We start from the raw sequence: 20413 nt of genomic DNA on the forward strand, positions 1-20413 counted from the left end.
GCTTCATGAAACTGTCGTTATTTGCAGAGTCCACTAGATGGCAGTCTCTACATTATTTCTCCGTTTTGAACTGTTCTAATGAAATATTTTTAAACTGATGGCGCCACCTACTGACCTTAACATGACACTGCTTCATGAAGCTATCAGATCATCACTAAAAGCTGGTGAGAGGAAGATCTTGGCCTCCCTGATGAAGATGCTGCCCCCACGACCTCATCTTGGTTATAATATACATCAATTCCTTCCATTGAATTGATTTACTATCGAGTCACACACACCACGCTGCCTCTGACGCATGAGAAGACGATTGTGTTTTCAAAAATCACTGGACTGATTTTTATTCAGCATTTTCTCAAACATGACACAGAAAGTTGATAAATGATACAGTATATTTACATACACGTCAGTGTATCTTTATCTAAAAAGTCGAGGGTCGGCAGACGATGCAGCTGTGCGTTCAAGACAAAAATTGCATTTTATTTTAGGACGTTTGTGTGCTAGGTGTGTTTGTGTGTGTGTGTGTGTACAGTAGTGATGATGAGTTTGAGAAGTTACCGGTGTGAAGCTGCTGGAGGATGAATAGACGGGATCAACAGTTCAAAAACCAATTGGACCGGCAGGAAGAACCAGATGGGTTCTGATCATACTTTGGGGGAGGGGGTTGGGGGGGGGGGCGCTAACACTGATCCACAGGCTGCTCTGACCCACTTCACCACGCGTTCATCTGACACGACGACGTTCCAGAGTCCTGGGGTTCTTGGACCGAGAACCCGACAATCGTTACGGATCTTTGGTACGAACCACTAACTTGATCCCGTCTACCGAGTTTGGACCGCCAGAACCGAGCAGGAGACTCTCCGGTCGGTCACATGATCCAGTGAAGATGTGGCGAGAAGTCTAAGTGCTTTTCCATCTGATCTACGGTGAACGACTAGCCAAACTCTCGGAGGGGGGTTTGGGGGACGGGGAGGGGGCTTTGGGTCGACGTCCGAACACTGGAGGGAGTGAAGTAGTGGTGAGATGTTCCGGCGGACGATGCGACTACATCATCCCCATCTGCATGAGCGAGTTGGCGTACGCCATGGGCTTGACATTCGGATGAGGCTGCGGGGGAGACCAAAACATTACGACCACGAGCGTGAGATGCAAACTAAATAAAAAGATGTTAACTGACCACAGCAGTGAACTGGTGAAATTCTGGCTTGAGGTCGGATCCCCTGAGGTGAATGTAAGCTCCTTTGTTTCCCATCTGGTCACTGGAGGAACATGACACAGCAGTTAGCAGTGGCGGTCCAGGTCCAGTCAGGAAGAGGGGTGTGGGGGGGTGACTCACCAGTAGTTGGGAGCGGAGAACACGGTGATGCACTTCCCTGAGTGAGTGACCTCGTAGCCATCGGCCTTGACCTCGTGGCTGCGGATGATCAGGTCCAGCTTGTTCTGCTCCAGGAAACGCTCGGTGACGTCCGGCCCGAACTGGCAGCTGACGCCTCGCTTGCTGATGGAGCGACCGTTCTGTGAGGGAGACGCAGGTTCAGGCTTTACATTTTAGTCCTTTTCGTTTTTGCAGTGGATGACTCTGAACTGGACTCACCTGAGGCTGGGGATCTGACCAGAGGAGGTCACACATTGGACCTGTCGAAGGGAAAAAGAACATGAGGAAAAACTCTTCTGATCCGTTATCAACTGGTGAAGTCGGACCCACCTGAGTCGGGAGGTTGTCTGTTCCTCTCGATCTTCCTCAGGTCTTCTAGCGTGACTCCGTCTTCGCTGAAGAGTCCACCGTGCATCACCTGTAGGTCACCAGAGATGTTAATAGGTCTTTTCCACATATTTTTGATTCATCCCTGATCACATGATTCACATGACCGCTTCAGAACAATCAAAACTACATCAGTGCATCAACATGTCCCACCATGAGGAAAAGGTGGCACTTACAGGTGTCAACTTTTCTAAAGGTGTAGACGAGGCTAGTTGTGTAACCGGTGACACTCAGTGCCAATTAATATTTCAATTCGTCTCAATTCAAACACCTGTTAATCCCATTATAGCAAAGCCCATCCAGTAGTTATCAGACACAAAAAAATAAAAAAAATAGTGAGGTTATGTTGGCTTTAATTTCATATTTATTTGGACTATAAGGTGCACTTAAAATCCTTATATATTTTCAATTATTTCGTATTGACCTTAAACCGTTTTAACGTTGTACACAGCGCTCCTAAAATCTGTCAAAATGTTAATAAACTCCAAAGCTACATACTCAGCAAGGCTCCCTTGTTTGAATCCTATAAAACACATTATATTTGACTTTTAATCTAACAGTTAAAATCAAATAAAGACTTGCATGAATACCTGTGTTGTAATTGTCGTATCTTTTAACAATCGTTTATAAAAAACATGTGAGTTTTTGTGTCAATAAAATCTTAAAACTTTAATGAGTCTCCTGCCTGAGACTACATCACATGATGCGCTTGTCTTATTGATGAGAAATGAACATGGAGGAGGAGGAGAGGAATAAAATGTTTAACCGTCTACATGTGTAGGCATTGATGCTGGAAGCTGGAGGGAACATTTTGGTTGCTTGCTGACAACTTTTAAGAACATCTACCCCACCTTTAACCCTTCTTCATCACACCGCTGCAAACACAGTCAAAGATCCAGGAAAGTCCTCTCACCAAAACCTTGCTGTTGATGCACTGTGCGAGCGGCAGCCACTGAAAGACTTCGCTGAACAGCTGGAACATCTGGGCTGTGTACTTGGCCTTCACCTCTCCCTCGAAGCCATACATCTGGTTCATGTTGTCCGTCTCGTGGTTTCCTGCGCACAGACGATCAGAGCTCAGTTCACACCAATGTTGCGCTCGAAGACACGACAGATGCGAGCCTGCTCACCTCGCAGCAAGTGGAAGTTCTCAGGCCACAGCAGTTTGAAGCCGAAGAGCGTTAGGATGACCTCGACGGAGAAAGAGCCACGGTCCACAAAGTCACCATTAAACAACTGGATTTGGAGATTAAGGTGTCAACAAGGAGGAGGAATGTAGGTTTCTGACATGATTAGTTTGACATTTATCACTTTTCTGTCCCTGAAAAAAGGATACGTAAGGGTTGTCTTCTGACGGCAGACCATTCAACTCAAAGATGTTTAGAAGGTCGTAGAACTGTCCGTGTGTGTCGCCGCAAATTGTTATTTTTTCCGTCTGTGGACGAAAGAAAAATCTGGGATGAGCTGAATCCACCTTCACGTCACTGTAGCATTTATTTAAGAGCAGTCGAGTCAAACTCACCTCTTTTATTGCAATTTCCACCAGACTTGGTAGTTTGGAAAAAAGATCTTTAACCTGGATCAAAATCTGGAAGGGAAGCAGACGTCACGGCTTAACAAATATGCTTAAAACGTTTCAATGTTTTCAAAATCATTTTGAATGTGCTACATCACTGGAGTGAACCACAATCAATCAAACCACAGTCTCCTCCTCATATTCATCTTCAGCGTTACAAACCTGATAAGCACACTTCCTGTGCAGCTTCTTCTGATCTTTGAACCAGTCCATCATTTCGTTCATGAACTTCACTGTCACTTTCCCATCCTCAAGTTTGGGGCCCGAATAGTCGTCCTCGATGGCTGGGATCGACAAACGCAAACAATAAATGTACGACTCAGGGCACAAATCTGAGTTTCTTGACTTTAAAACCAGATGCATTTGTTTCCGAAAACTGAAAGTTTAACCGACTCACTCATGTTTTCAATGTCTAAGGAGTCGACCACGGATTTCTTGAGCTCGTCGCTGGCGATGGCTCGCTCGAAGGCTTTCTGTTTGACGATCTTGTTACATTCCTGGTACTTCATTTTGGCGTCCTTGTCGTTCGGTCGAACTCGGACTACCTGTAAGGGAAACACATCGGTTAGTTAAGCAGTTCTGATTGAAATCCTCAAAACTTTCTCGCTTGTAGTTTGTATAATGAGCGTTGTTTTTACATTGAATGTTGTATATATATATATATATTTAATATGATTATTAATAACATGAAGAAAGAGTAGAAGATTTGTTCAACAGGGCAGAAGTTCTTTCATTGACCAGTGATCCTTACAAACTCCCAATTTTAGTTGAGCTCCTTCAACATGCTCCTTTCGTATTTTACTCATTTCTTTAACGATAGTTACCGTCTCATAGTCCTTCAGAGCGGCCTTGAACTTTCCCAGGGCCATGTTAGACGTGGCTCTCCGGTAATAACCCTTGATGTAGTTCTTGTCTATGTCCAGAGCTTTGGTGGCGTCGGCCAGGGCGTATCCGTAGCACTCGGTGCGCAGGTACGCCAGGCTCCGGTTGCTGTAGTAGATGGCATTGTTGGGATTGAGCTCCAACGCCTCCGTGTAGTACTTGATCGCATTGTCATAGTCTTTATCTGGGAAAATGAACAAAATCAAAATTTGATTAGATTGAGTGCTGATTTAATACATATCACTACGAAAACGTAAAACATTAAACACAGAATATCAGGATGAGTCTTGTGATCTGTGAAAAGGAATTATTGTTTGGTGGAACCCAATCTGAGTTAATCTCTTCTAAACTCGAATATGAATACAAAAAATCTTAGAAAGTTGCAAACTTTAATTAAAAAATGTCCAATTTAGACAAGGATTAAAGCCATTTATTAAGGTTTATTGGGGCATTAAGTGAGTCTCGTTTTCCGGTGTGGCACATACTGTATATCGGCAAGCATTTAACTGAAGTATCATGACAAATATCAGTACAAACTACTACTTGTGCTCTGTGATGACCCGAGGACGATGACGGAACATAATTCAGTGTCAGGACTCGGCGCTTTGATGCTCCTAAGAGCCGTCAACTATGTAAAAGACTGTCAGTGAGTAACCTTCAAGGGACAGGCTCACAGTTCACTCCTTGTTAAAGAAACTTCTATTCTCTACCATAGAGTCACTGGATTCAACCTTTAATGCACTACTGCCTTGTTACCAGCATTTTGATACTTTGTAATTTGTGCTGAACATGCAACAATGATGATGATTGTAACATAACATTGTAAGCAACATTAAGAAACTTTATTTTATTGTATTCATTATATCTTGTTTTTAGGGTATATAATAATAATTTACAACTAAAATGTGCACCTCCTTTAATAACATGATTTAATCAAAGCTCTAGATTTTTTTTTTAATAGATAAACCAACTAAACTTGGATTATTTTCATTGTTTGCATGAGGTCCAAGGACCTGAACACAAAGAACTTGATGTCGCCACTTTCAGTTACTATATCAGTGTCGCGTTTCCCGTTTTGTTTGTTTTTGCTTTTCAGAGCCTGTATGAGTAGGACATGATTTGAATAAAGCTATATTTCCTCTGCTATTACACACCTATACAACAGAAAAACACGGTCTGACGTCATAATAAGAGTATTTCATGCATTTATACACGTGTGAAGTACACATGGTAATTGTCGGTGAGGTAAACATGAATTTTATTTGGAGGACATTAAAGCTTATATCCTTAAGACATGATTCCATCCTCCATTAAGCAGGTGGAAAAATGAGTATAGATATCAAACTCCTCTATACATCAACTAATAAATACTGTGTTTCAGTAAAAAAAAAACGTTCTAACCACTTGTTTCCTATTTTTATCTATTGTTTACGTCCTGACTATCTTGTGAGATGGTGAAGGCCAACAAGATGACTATTAAAACTGATCAATTACAAAGACAAACTGCATAGCTTTGCCCTCGTTCCAGGAACCAGATTGTATCACGTCCACATCCAAGTAAAAGTCACTGTCGTGTGTGTGCATTTAAAACAAAGGAATCACAACACTTGTGGTCCATAGGATGTGATAAACTTGTAACCGTGAGGCATAAGCGGCTACCATGCTACTGATCACATGTTCGCACTCGCTGCATGACAGCAAGTTCTGATACTATATTAATAAAGTGTAATATATTACAGGTGTTGGTTACGAAATCAACAAAGGGGTGGTTTTCTTTTTAAATATACAAAGCGGGGATTTAACATTTAAAACGATAAAGCCAACACATGTGTGACGGAATTAGTAGTTAGCACTAGCCACATTAGCTTAAATCACTCGGCTAATCCAATGAATGGTTAGCATGCTAACATAAGCGGCGTTAGCCTAGCTTGTCATGGGCTCTTTAGGGTGATACAGTTGAGGCGAACACACCCGCCACGGTGAGCAGGGTTTTGATTCGTATCCAAAACGAGCCGCTAACTTAAGCCGCCAACTTGCCAACGCTGTCAACTCACCTTTAAAGAACTTATTCGCCTTCTCCTTGAGTAGCTCCGCATCACTATCGCTGCCACCATCCGCCATCTTCTCACTGACGTATTTCGAATCTTGCGCCATTGACGCAAAGGTCGCAAAGTAGTTTCCTGAGTCATTTTACGTAACGACACTCAAAAGTACGACAATACTTATACTTATGTACTTATGTATTTATACGCGCAAAGAACTACCATCAAGTTCGAGTGAGTATTGTGAAGGAAAGTATTTAAAGGTTTATTAATTAAGTTTTAGTTTTATATCTATACTTGTACTACACGTTTATAGATATAAAAACTATCTATACAAAGTTGTATAGCGTGCCGTGAAAAACGCGTCATCCTTTGGTATTTACTTTCAAAGGAAAATGTTACTGTTAATACAAAAAAAAAAAGAAAATCAACAAAAAATGGTTGTATTTTGGCAGCATGTTTTCGTAAGTAAATTCATTTTGACAAGAGTGAAATAATATGTAATATCAGAATCAGAAAATTTCAATGTCTAAACTTACAAAAAAAATACCTGCGTAGATTTTGTCAAGTAAATGAGATTCAACGATATTTAAAGCCATATATCTTGAAACACAAATTTACAACAGACACTGGGAATAAAATTGTATTTATAAACTGTATAGTAAATTATACTCCTGCGTTTTCGTTCTCGAGCAGACAGAGGCCGCTATAGCGCAACTTGCAAAATTATAAATAAAAGAAGTACGTGTGTTTAAAAATAAACGCACACACGAGGTAGTGTGTTATGTATTGTATGCGTAAGTCGGTAAAAGGTCGTGTTTTAATAGTATATTTTACCTTAATATAATTTGTTCGTTGGCAGCAGGATTAAATTGAATCTACAGAGCAAGGAAATGATTTTTTGCTGATGCTGCTTTTTCTAAAAATAATACAGATTTGTTTCTCTTTCCTTCTCCTTCTCTACTTATCTTAGTGGTTGAGTCAAACAAAGCACTGGCTATTGTTCGACTTGTTTTTTTGTACTAAAAATAAAATATTGTCTATTTTCAATTTTTGTTGGTGGATGCTCTTGATATAAAATATACTGTTTTGTGTCACTGTGAACAGCAGATGGATTCAGAAGGTGCTGCTTTACTCATGGTCTCCTGTGCTCGCCCTACAGATGTCTGGACTCTTGCGGATGTTGTGGTGGATGTTTTTTGGCCATGTGGAGGCTGCGGTCGCCCCGGGGCTGGCGGTACATGGACGAATGTGGGGCAGGTGCTCATTTACACAACTTTACTCACACACTTGTAGCTGACGCACACTCCGACTCAAATCAGGGGTTTACAGAAACGTCACGCAATCTGAACTAGAAACAGATTTGGAGATCCAAAGACTGAGTCTACAGTTTCGCATTAGAGTTTCATACCTGGGTACATTGTTCCGACCTCCTTTACACATCTGTTGTTCTACAAAGTAAGACATTTTTGTCATATTAAAGGAACAACGCTGCTGCAGACAAACGAGAACATCTGCAGAATCTGAGAAACGCGTGAGGGTAGTGCAGAACATGTACAAGGTGTGCTGCAGGAGCGACGACAGTAACATTTCAAAAATACGCCTATTTTAATTTAAAGATTTCCCTTTCATAAATACTTGTTTGGATTTATAGTTGCGGCAAACCTTAACGTTAAGTAGTTTAATAATCATAAAAACAAAACCAATGACAGATTTAAAAAAGTATTAAATGACCACAAGTATTTGAAAGAGATGTTTTTTAAAAACATAGTAAACACGTCTTACATTAAATCAATAAACTTGTGATATAAAATATATATATATTAAACATGTTGCGGCAAACTTAAGAAAAAAAGGTTTCCTTGAGATTCAAAGAACAAAATTAATAACTCATTTTGCCACCACGTTTACATCAAGGTTGATTATTTCATTGATTTGTATTGAAAATACCAGACAAATACCAGAATTTGAGAAGGAGATGAAAAGATAGTAATTATGTCAATTTGTTTTGTTTTTGAAGACGTTTTAAGTTCTTATTATTTAATTTTTATATTATGTAATGCCCATGCCTGGCTATACAAGTTTTCTGATTCTGACTTTCCAGTGTTTTTATTTTTCTTAATTTAAAGTGTCCTTTTCTAAAGCTCGTGCCGTGGAGTCTTGTTGACTTGTCTGGAGCGAACATTCTTACCAGTCGAGTTAATGAGTTGTGAAATACGTTGGGTTTTAAGGTTGTCGTCCTAGACTTCCGTGACTCAAAGTAAACTCTCCTCACACCAGAGTAAGAGGATAAACACTCTGGTGACTCACCATTACCCTCCTGATCCGACACCCCGGAGACTAATAGGTCACTTTCTCTGAGCAGAATTCAAATGACTCGCGTCCGTCTCTGAGCCACACTATGTCTAATTCCACTTTTATTTCTTTTTTTTTTTTTTACTAGTTATGCCGCGAGTGGTTATGAACAAACCGGGGCCGCCGGTGACGCAGCGGCAACATGCGAGAGCGTAAACTCAGACAGTGAGTGGGAGAGACAGTGGGAAGGGAGGGAGAAAATTAGAGTGGGGGAAATATCCGTCCTCCCGGGTGCTGGACGCCAGAGCGTGGGCCGCGGTGGGGTCCTGAGAAAGTTAAAACAAACATCAACGGAGTAGCCGGTGAGATATACGAGCAAACGGAGACACTGAAGATGAAGGTCAGCAGAACGTGAGTGACATTCCAGCGCCGGGAGCCAGTGAATGATGAGGTCGAGGAGTAAGTGTAGTATATGTTACATACATACATACACCCCCCACCGACCTCCTCCTCCTCCTTCACTCCCCCTCCACATCAAGCCTGCTATTTCTTCTTCTGCGAGTGTTTTTAAGCCCCCGCTTTTAACTCCCCACCAATCATGTCACACCTTGCCAATGTTTTATAGCAGCAGCACTACCAGCATGTTTCTCCTCCTCTGCCGCACTCTCTCCAAATAATTCAGTAATGAGAGCTGCGCCTCGGGAAGATGTGGGGGGTCGCACTTATTTGAAACATATGTCTTCCTTGCAGGCAGGGACTTAGAGCAGAATTAAGGATGAATTAAGGCGACCATTCATCCTCCAGAGCAACTTCCATCCTCCTCTTTAAACCCCCTCTGAGTTGCTCATGTTAGCCCCCCTCTTATGATGGAACCTCCGGTAGATCCTGACGAAGCTGGAAACTTCATGTCAGCGGAAAAGACAGAAAGGTGTTTCATACCTGCCCGAAGAAAAGCTCCGACTTGACCCTTTTCCACATTAAAAGTGTTTTTCTAAGTGTTTTGTAACCAGGGCGGGTCGGAACCGGGGGAGGGTGGATCATATTTTGCGCGCCGTCTGTTTACACTTTGCCCGTAGGAGTGATTGAAGTGTTTAGTAAGCTATCGTCAGTGATGTTAGTCACAGTTACGACGGAGTGTGAAGGATTTCTGAACTGGCTTTTTATTCTCTCGGTTTCCATTGGAAGGTGCAGATGATGAAAATACACTCGTCAAAAGTTACAAGGTTTTGTTTGTAAAAAAACAACAACATTGAAACATTTTATGGACATGGAAATAGATAAAGTTTTGATGGTGTTCCAGATTACGATCTGCAGCCACACATTTTGAAGGAGTGAAATTATTAAAACACAATTGGTTAAAATGAAAAATTAAATATACATAAGTCACAAACAAACAAAGTAAAAGTCGGTATACTGTTAAATACATGATCAGATTGAATAACAAGTTATGTGAACAAGCAGACTGTAAAAGTTTTTGACAGTCAAAAGAAAGTAGATAAAGTAGAACCTTGAAAAAAAAAATCAAGAAAGGAAGAGAGACAAGCTTGTGTTCTTCAATGAAAATATGGAATTCTAATTTAGATGTATACTTTTTCAGAAAACAGTTTGACTTCAAAGAAACTTCTGTGAAAATGTCCAGTACAAAATGACAATGCTACGACACACATTGCCTTTTGCCAACGAGGCCGATAGATGTTCTCAGAATCTCTGTCAGTTATCAATGGAGCTCAAATGGTTCCACTGTCGAAAAAACAGCAAAGGAACAAACTGGACATTGAGGCGCAACAAACCACAGCCTGTCTGACCACATTAAACTTCCTCATGATTCTTCGACAGTTTTCTTCATGTTTCAGATGTTTTTGTAATAAGCATTTGCACACAGGTCACTCTTAATGATGCTAAAATCTGTAGCTTAGAACCCGGTGTTCTCACTAAAGTCTTTGATGACAACCCATCGCGGCAATTGTGTCCGCAATCGATGCTGAGCGTGGGCGATGTTGCCACTAATGTATCGACAAGCTTTTCTCGCAGGGCAGACGTGACTCAGTGGGGAAAACTTAAGTCCATTTTGCTCAAAATATTAAGATGATAATACAAACGAACTGGGCTTTAGCCTCAGACTTGTGTCTGCATATAAAAATGGATTTTGTCCCTGGTAACCCATGGCAGATTCCCATGCAAGGGTGTGATATTTTGTCTGGGTAACTTTGGGCAAGACCAAGGACACAGTCTGTAGCTAGAAAAAAAGTTGTCTTATTTGTATTTGAAAATAATATTTTTTTAAATGGCCGCTTTGGTTAGCGTGATCGCCTCAGGGCAAGATGGTTGCAGGTCACTTCCGACAACTTGCGGCGGCCTTTCTGTGTGGGGTTTGTATGTTCTCCCCGTGTTGCTTGGGTTTACTCCGGGCACTCCGGTTTCCTCCCACAGTTCCAAAACATACAGAGGCGGGGTTTGTATGTTCTCCCTGTGTTGCTTGGGTTTACTCCGGGCACTCCGGTTTCCTCCCACAGTTCCAAAACATACAGAGGTTGATTGTGAACTTGGGGAAATTGTCGCAGGTATGAGTGTGTGTGTGAAAAGTTGTGTGTCTTTGTGTGTCCTGAAACAGACTGTTGTCTCGTCGCCTAAAGAAGCTGGGATAGGTTCCAGTCCCCCCCTCAAATAAGATGTAGAAAACAATGATTGAATAAAAAATAATATAATGTATTTTTCAGTAGCACTGCAAGACTCACTTTGTGTGTAACTGAGTGCATTCCCTTAGGGTTCCATTACAATAGCTAGGATTTTCAACAAGTTCAGGTGCTGGGAGATTGGGTGCCTTGAAGTATTGAAAAAAGTGGCCTGATTTGAAACACCATGGCACATGTGAGTCTAATTACTCGACACTTTCTCTCCAAAACCCTGTGAGAAGTTACATTAAGCTACTGGAACCACTGCGCCATACCTTTGCGGCCCCTAGGGCTCCGCATTCCTGTTTTTATTTTTTGCAGACTTGGCTGTTTTTAACAGGTTTGAAACCCAGTCAACTCCAAGAGCCTGATACCGCTGATGCGTTCTAGTGGTTTTTGTGAGACCGACAAACCAAACAGATAATTATGGGAAATTTACACAACTGGTACAGGAAGTTAGCCAAGTTCCCCGAAGAATTGGAACAGGCTGTCAATAACGAACTTGCTTTGAAAATTTGGTGAATTTCATCACAAACTCTTTTATTTATACTTTTTTCATTTCACTCTAAAAATTATGCTTTTTACTTCCCTTTCATGATAACCACAGATGTTCTAGGACAGGGGTGTCCAACCCCTTTAAAATGGGCCAGAGTTGATCTGGTAGCAATGCTTGGGCGTCAACCGTCTCAGATTTATGTTTTATTTTTTTAGCCATATAATCAAGAAACGGTTGTATTAGCAAGAGTGTCGGGTAGGACTTTGGTCTACACAAAACAGGTTCACTTGGACACTGTAGCTGTAACATTTTAAACTAGGTGTCTAGAGTGAATACTTATTTTTGGATTGAATTTTCGAAAATGATCCCGCCAAAGCACCACTTTTCACTAAAGAAAACGGTTTCTGATTATTATTTTACAAACCCATGTTTCTTCCTTCATCGCGAGCGGTTAACTTGGTTAACTTCTGGCCAACCTTACACAGAGTTGCCTATGTGAGGTTAAGTCTCTGGTACATGGTTGGGTTGAATGAGGGTCACGTCTCTTCATTCATGAATATGCGATGTGTGTGTCCTGAGTGTTTGATGTGAGCTGGGCAGGAGAACAAGAGAGCAGATACACACCCCAAACAGGAAATGAGAAAATTCAACCAAAGAGAACCCGGCACAGAAGTGCCGAGCAAGGAATGCAGATAGATAGAGCAGCAGCAGACAAGAGGATGTGAAAGAGAAACACTGAAGTAAGAGGTTTGAGGTTAAAAGGTTGTTATAATCTAAGTAAGAAGGACATAGAAACACCCAGTTTACGATGTTGACAGAAGACCACCATCAACGAAAGAGGAGGATTCATCACAGCAGATTTCAGTCTATAAAGCTAGATTTATTTAACTTGCAATCTGATGTCCTATTAAAGAGAAGTAATCTTGTTCCTACTTAGACTAAACAACACCAAGTTTGATGTGTCAGCACCCCTAACCCGAACCCTAACCTTAAACCTAGTGTTAATGATAGATGGCACAATGTCAGGTCTCTTTCTTAAAAGACCAAACGAAAAGTTCCAAGATTCATTTTGGTTTCAAATTTCTAAAAATACAGATTGTTACCAGTCTTTATGAAGAGAAGCTGTTTCAAAGCAGCTACTTGCCTGACAAAGACCTTCACATACTTCAACAAAAACACACACAATTTGTCTTTAAAACAATCCTGACAAAGTCTGTTAACCATCGAAGATTGTTCAAAGGGTTTTTGGACAGTTTTCATGTTTTTATGTCTTACAGCTTTTCGAAGCATTGTTTCAAAAGTACCGGTTGGGCACAGGAAATAGATCAATCTAAATGGACAGGGCCAGTACCCTCAGCCACTAAGTATCACAATTCTCTTCCCACCACCAGAAGCAAATCCACTTGGACAGAAACAGACAGTACTCATTCTTGGTGTGGGACTTCAGCAAATTTGCTCACAGAGGCAACATTGTCTCTTTTGGATTTTGACTCAACCACTAATGAAGTCCAGAATTGCTTTAGGTACTTAGTCACATTTTAATCCAAGTAATTCTCTCCGTTCATCTGTCATTCTCCAGGCATCTCAGAGAAACAGTGTGGGTCAACTCAGTGACAGTTTTCTGTCTCTAACATGGCGTCGACAGTTTGGTAAGTAAAAACCATGACTTATTTAAAAAGAATCTTTGCATTCTTCATCTCGCTATTTGACACCCTTTTTAGTTGGTAAAGCTTTAGGCACTAAAAGTTAACAAAGATCCATCTCTGTTGTAATCATAAGAATAACTTGTATTGACAAACAACGACTTAAAGGCAACTGGTTCACATGTGAAGTCAATGTAGAAGACATTACATGCCACAAACTGTTTGGAACAAATGCTAAAGCCGAAAATCCTAAACTCCTAATAGCTTCTTTGATGGACCCATTATTTCATAATTTCTACAATAGATACATTTTCCAATCATGTCTCTCAGAGCTGCCATTTTGACTTTAGACCTCCCCAGGATATTGAGATCATTTATAAGAATCTGCTAATGTAATTACATCATTTCACTTTGAAAACAATCAGGAAACAAACACGATGCTTAATCTGCTAACCTCTTAAACGGTTAACACTTTATTAACACGCATCTAGTTGTTATTTTGTAGCTTGTCTTGATGATTTCAGGCTTTGGAGTCAGACAGTGTGTATTAGCTCCGGCTGGGCATTTGCACCCACACCCCATATTTGTACTAATGTGCTAGACGGCCACCCTTTGGTGGTTGAGCTCATAAAACAAGACAGACTCTGAGGATTATCTATCAAAGCGACGGTGGCGCACCAGCACAGCGGCTTCGCTCCTTTCATCCGGCTGCGTGGGAGCTCCAGTCGACGGTAGCGCTGACATGTAACGGCAACTAGTTTGTTTTAAATAGCCACTTCTGTTTACGTGCGATGAATGAGCAAGTGTCGCACATATGGTCGAGCTTTCCCACACAGTGGGACCTGCCTCATGGGTGACTCAGGATGTCTGGGTGAACACGATTTGACCGTGAGATGACTGTGGGACTTGAAAGAGAAACCAGCTTTTGAAAGAGTCCACTTAAAAAACAGGATGAAAGGAAAGAGTGGAAGTGTTCAGAGGAAAAATGTTGTCTTGGTGCCTGTCCAGTTATTTTTAGTATTAGCTTTCTTTCATTTGTCCCAGGGTGATGATGAATTACACTTCTTTTTATTCTTTGCTTGTTTTTAGGTGGAAACCTATAAAGACATTATGTGTTCAGCCATTTATTTAATTTCCAGACCAGTACTGGTCTCGAGACCAGTTTTTAATGATGTTGTTTTTGTTTCTGCCTTTGCAGTTAAAGTTCTCTGTGTGGTCCATTGTCTTTGTGGTCTGGGTTTCTCTTGGTCTCACCTGGTCCAGGGAAACCTCCTGGGGTGAGCAGTGTTTCCCATTTATTAATAAGACCATGGAAGCCCACTACAATCACCCTCGTCCTCTGTTGGAGAAAAAAATAATGACGAAATATTTTCCTGAAAGGGAAATGACCATTTAAGGAAAGATAGACCCAACATTAGAAGACAGAGGTGACACATTCAAAAGAGTGCCCTGGATTTAAAAACAACAGCTATAATATAAAAATGTATGTTAAAAAAAAATGTACAATAAAATTGGAACGAGAAATTGTTCAAATCTTCTTAGAAAAACCATGAATATACTTTATGTTCATTGGATTGACTCAGCCAAGCGCAATGTTCAATAACATAAGGTGCATTCAGTAGTGTGGAACGAATAGGACACACAGCAAAAACACATTTACTTCATTAAAATACTCAAAATAACAACATTAAACTTTCGTTTTCTGACCTGGAATGACGATATTTATCCTTGAGTCTAAGAGGTAGCAAAAATAGAATAATGAGATTCTTGTTTTTTCTATTTTATTTCTGTAAGAAGTTTCTTTTATGCTAGGTTAAAATAAAAAAAAGCACTTGATGGATGGATGGATGAATAGAAGGGTGGATGGATAGATGAATACATGGATATATGGATGGATGAATACATGGATACATGGATAGAAGGATGGATGAACACATGGATGGATGTATATATACAAGGTTAAATGATGGATGGATGAACACATAGATGGATAAATTGGTCAACATATGGTTGGATGGATATATAGAAGGATGGATGAATGAACACTTCGATGGATGGGTAAACACAGGATGGATGGCTGAACACATGGATGAATAGATGGAAGGATTGATGGATGAACACATGGATGAATAGATGGAAGGGTGAATGAATAGATTGATGGATGGATGGATGAATAGCTAGAAGGATGGAGACATGGATAAATAGATGGAAGGATGGATGGATAGATGAATGAATAGATTGATGGATGAACACATTGATAATAGATGGAAGGATGGATGAATAGTTGGATGGATAGATGAACACATGGATTAATAGATGCAAGGATAAAATGATGGATAAATGGATGGGTGGATGGCTAAATGGTTGGATGGATGGATGGTACAGAAGTTAAAAAACAAATGCAGATAAAAAGGACAAAGTGCATAGAGGTATGGATTTAAATATCTCTTGTGTTTCTCTCAGGAAAACCATCGGTGTGCGTCATATGTGGCGTGAACCAGAGTGTGGCGAGACGGGAGCAGCGAAAATAGCAGCTACGACGTCAAACAATTTCAAAATAATCAGTGAGTATAACATTCCTTTTCCACATTAACAAACACTGAACTGGAACGCAGATGCTACGTAAGCCACCGAAAAGACTCACGACCTGTCAATACCAGCTGCCAAGCCCACAAACTCAGGGTCTGAAAATATCCAGTCACACGTTAAAACGGGCCATCCAGGATGTCGTGGGGGCGAGTTTCCTCTTCCTGTTGCTGTACCGTTAGACCTTCCTGTCAGTTAGCATTAACCACCGACAAGCTTTGGGTGTCGTCCAGACTCCCCGAGACTTTCCCCTCTCTATCTCTGGGAGTCCGATTCCTCACTGTAATGAATTAGATCACATCCTGAGCACTTGGGTGGCCGGGCCGAGCTAGACGATGGCACATACTGAGGCAGGTTTGTTCAGAGGTTAGTAAGCATCAACCTATGAGCTCCTTCTTCATCACCGATGTGATCCATAATGTATCTATAAACAAAATCATCTCGGAGATATCGCAGGAGGTAAGAGTAGCGCGATGATGAATTTGGAACCAAAGATGAAGGGGAGCCGATGCTCATTTATCATATCTTGTCATACCAAACGCTCGTCTCCTCCGTGCGTTGTACAGATGTCTCCGTTAATGTTGAGCTGTTTTCACTCAGAATCCAAAGCATTTGCTGGGAGTCACACTATAAAACTAATGAAACCAACTTTTACATAAACCTCAATAAATTGCCAAAATATGTTTATAAATTAAAAGAATAAATAATAAAAATTCACCATAATTCAAACCATAATTTGACCTGAAAAGAAAAACCTTTTACAATAAAATGAAACAATTTATTACCACCAAATACATATGAATGAATCTATTTATGATTTCGAATAAAATAATCTATCTATCTATCTATCTATCTATCTATCTATCTATCTATCTATCTATCCATCCATCCATCCATCCATCCATCCATCCATCCATCCATCCATCCATCCATCCATCCATCCATCCATCCATCCATCCATCCATCCATCCATCCATCCATCCATCCATCCATCCATCCATCCATCCATCCATCCATCCATCCATCCATCCATCCATCCATCCATCCATCCATCCATCCATCCATCCATCCATCCATCCATCCATCCATCCATCCATCCATCCATCCATCCATCCATCCATCCATCCATCCATCCATCCATCCATCCATCCATCCATCCATCCATCCATCCATCCATCCATCCATCCATCCATCCATCCATCCATCCATCCATCCATCCATCCATCCATCCATCCATCCATCCATCCATCCATCCATCCATCCATCCATCCATCCATCCATCCATCCATCCATCCATCCATCCATCCATCCATCCATCCATCCATCCATCCATCCATCCATCCATCCATCCATCCATCCATCCATCCATCCATCCATCCATCCATCCATCCATCCATCCATCCATCCATCCATCCATCCATCCATCCATCCATCCATCCATCCATCCATCCATCCATCCATCCATCCATCCATCCATCCATCCATCCATCCATCCATCCATCCATCCATCCATCCATCCATCCATCCATCCATCCATCCATCCATCCATCCATCCATCCATCCATCCATCCATCCATCCATCCATCCATCCATCCATCCATCCATCCATCCATCCATCCATCCATCCATCCATCCATCCATCCATCCATCCATCCATCCATCCATCCATCCATCCATCCATCCATCCATCCATCCATCCATCCATCCATCCATCCATCCATCCATCCATCCATCCATCCATCCATCCATCCATCCATCCATCCATCCATCCATCCATCCATCCATCCATCCATCCATCCATCCATCCATCCATCCATCCATCCATCCATCCATCCATCCATCCATCCATCCATCCATCCATCCATCCATCCATCCATCCATCCATCCATCCATCCATCCATCCATCCATCCATCCATCCATCCATCCATCCATCCATCCATCCATCCATCCATCCATCCATCCATCCATCCATCCATCCATCCATCCATCCCTCCATTAATTTGCCTATCCTTCTGTTAGAGTTCTTCACATTTATATTAATAGAATCAAAAAAATGATATTTAAATAAATAATAATAACATTACATATAAAATGACAGTCGATATTCTATTTTATATTTTTTACCCAGGTTTTCTTGTCAAATTAGATATTTTCCTCTTCGTTTGATAGCGTCCTACCACCGTCACAGTATGTCACATGAACCTTAAGAAATGTAATTGCTGTTCATTTTTTATACAGGAAGAAGCGTAACATGTAACTTTGTCCGTGTCTCCAAGAAAACTCTCGCATCAAACGAACATATCATTTCACGTCTGATCTCGGCATGTTCGCAGGAAATGGGTGTTAGAACATGACTCAGCTTCCTTTGACCTCAGTCGCCCCCCCCCCTCAGGCCCCGCCTTTAATTAGGCCTGTGATTGTTTGTTTTCGTACGTCTCGACACCCGGTTTTGTCCCGCATCACAGCACTCGCGGTGACTCACAGCTTTCTCCCCCTTGGGGTCGTAGTTGATCCGGCCTTGATTCCGTCTCTGCTGTTTGAAAAACAGCTGCCGCACAGATACGCACCCCGACCTGCTCAGGTGCGTGTGCACGGTGCACGGCATGTCCCGCGTGCCATGCCAAACCGTTTATTTCTTGGACAGGGCTCAAGGCAAACTCACAAACATCCACGCTCCTTCAAAGGACGGTGCGTCATAAACGGAGCGACTGAGAACTAGGAATGTGTTGTTCTTTTGGGGAAGTGTTTGAGGGGAGTAAGGGAAGGGAGGAGGTGACCGACCCATCGACCACAAGCCTTCGCTGGTGTCACATCTCTTGTCTGAGCATCAGGAACCACCTCTGACACGGCAGCCCACGGATCACGACCACTAATCCAAAACAGGACTCGGTCCTCTCGGTGCGGCTACGATGTGACGTGTGTGCAAAGTGTCGCTGTTGTTTCGGGTGTTCGTTCGACGCTGTGATTCGTCACTTGGCTGTTGGTGTCGTATCGCTTGTGTCAGGCGGCCAAGAAAGTGATGAGTAATGGAGTGTGATTTAAGTGGTTTACTCACAGTGATGTGGGTCACAACCCTGTTGACCACAAAGTTTATGACGCTCCACCTGGACCTTCGCATTATTAGTCCTTTTAGCCTCATGTTTGACTCCACATGTTGCTCTAAAAGTTGTCTAAAAGGAGTTACGCAGTAATTCAAATAATCAGTATTATTTTATTTATAAAGTTTCAGTACACACAAGGACACCAAACAAACAGATTAAACAACAAAGAAAAGTGAATGGTTTTGAAAGTTAAGATAAGTACAAAGTTAAAAGGTTTTTAAAAAGGGAACTAAAAAATAAAAATGGGAACTATAAAACAAGGGTTACTGTTTAAAAAAGGCGTGTTTTAAAAAGGGTCTTAAGTCGCTTTAGCACGTTATCATTCAGTGTAATTCCTGTGCCCAGATATTCATTGTTCATTTTGTTTGTTGGTGAAAATGTTTCTTTAATGAAGCCATGAGCACAAAGGTGCTTTTTAGTTTTCTTGTTGTTGTTCTGATCTGTTTTAGTTTTGCAGGACTTTTTTCCTTGACCTGAATCACAACTCTTTTGTGTCAATTTGTCGCTGAAAAGAAATGAAAAATGTTTTTGGATGTGTCGCTGAGAAACCATTAATTAGTTCTTTACATTTTAAAACCAGCATCAAACAAGAACTTTGTCATTGGCCAACAGCAACGTTTCTGATGGGATTTTCATATCGCTCACCTCTCACTTCATTCTATAATAAGACAAAACACAACTATTTATTTGCAACGCTGTCTTATCAGTTCTTCTTGAATTTCAGTGGTTTTGTTTGAACGTCTAAAGTGTCTTGATTGCATATACTTTTTCTAGTAGTTTATTGAAAGTGGCAATTGTTTTTCTTTTTCATGCTAGCCCTGTGTTTTTTTTTTGACACTTTCTAATTGTGTGTTTTGACTCATGTATTCAGACCTTTTTTATATTTGTTTCTATCTTTGCTTTGAAGCACAAGCTACACAAAGGATCGAACAACATGTGTTTCTCTTTAAGAAATCTGCCACATTTAGGTAGTTTGTGGTTCACCTGCATGTGTGTGACCGTTGCAAAAAAACGAAGACAGCGTTGACAAAAACTGCTGCGTCTGAATTCAAAAGACAGATGTTAAAGAGGTGATAAAAATTCTTTAAGATACTCCAGGGAGACGTTTTTCCTATCGAGGCTGAAAGATCTAAGTTAGATTTGCTGGAATTCGTCGTCCCGCCGGACTCCTGATTCAGATCCTGTCCTCTTTTGGCCTGGCACAGATGAAACTGTTTATAGGGCAGATTTGTTCCCCTGTGTCCTGGGAGAGGGGGAGAGAAAGGAAAGAAAGGAGGAAATGGAGGGGAGGTACCATAAAAAGGAGCCAGAAATGTAATTGGTACCTTTCTTTTTTTAGAAAACTGCTCATTCACTGAAG

At 41.2% G+C, this 20413-nt stretch overlaps 2 protein-coding genes across 6 annotated transcripts in view; one reads left to right on the top strand and one right to left on the bottom strand.

Moving 5' to 3' along the window:
- Positions 1 to 307: 307 nt before the first annotated feature.
- Positions 308 to 6390, bottom strand: ppp5c (protein phosphatase 5, catalytic subunit). Its single transcript, XM_087795133.1, has 13 exons — positions 6272 to 6390; positions 4160 to 4401; positions 3733 to 3880; positions 3498 to 3619; positions 3282 to 3347; positions 3096 to 3194; positions 2890 to 2995; positions 2673 to 2815; positions 1703 to 1790; positions 1592 to 1632; positions 1334 to 1512; positions 1175 to 1256; positions 308 to 1104 (listed from the first exon to the last, which is right to left on the bottom strand). Exons 1-13 carry the CDS (start codon positions 6369 to 6371, stop codon positions 1042 to 1044), a joined length of 1479 nt encoding a protein of 492 aa, XP_087651259.1. The 5' UTR covers positions 6372 to 6390; the 3' UTR covers positions 308 to 1041.
- A 36-nt stretch (positions 6391 to 6426) lies between these two features.
- Positions 6427 to 20413, top strand: part of LOC148075300 (uncharacterized) — a 35247-nt gene continuing 21260 nt past the window's right edge. For all 5 annotated transcript variants that reach the window (XR_015711837.1, XR_015711836.1, XM_087795136.1 and 2 more), the window contains exons 1-5: positions 6427 to 6493; positions 7422 to 7519; positions 13302 to 13371; positions 14564 to 14642; positions 15829 to 15929. Coding sequence is in view for 3 of the 5 variants with exons in the window: in XM_087795136.1 (XP_087651262.1) it covers positions 6448 to 6493; positions 7422 to 7519; positions 13302 to 13371; positions 14564 to 14642; positions 15829 to 15929 (394 nt within the window). In the remaining 2 variants the exon portion in view is untranslated. The remainder of the gene's footprint in view (positions 6494 to 7421; positions 7520 to 13301; positions 13372 to 14563; positions 14643 to 15828; positions 15930 to 20413) is intronic.

This window comes from Callionymus lyra, chromosome 7, assembly GCF_982586985.1.
Source record: "Callionymus lyra chromosome 7, fCalLyr1.hap1.1, whole genome shotgun sequence".
Taxonomy (NCBI): Eukaryota; Metazoa; Chordata; class Actinopteri; order Syngnathiformes; family Callionymidae; genus Callionymus; species Callionymus lyra.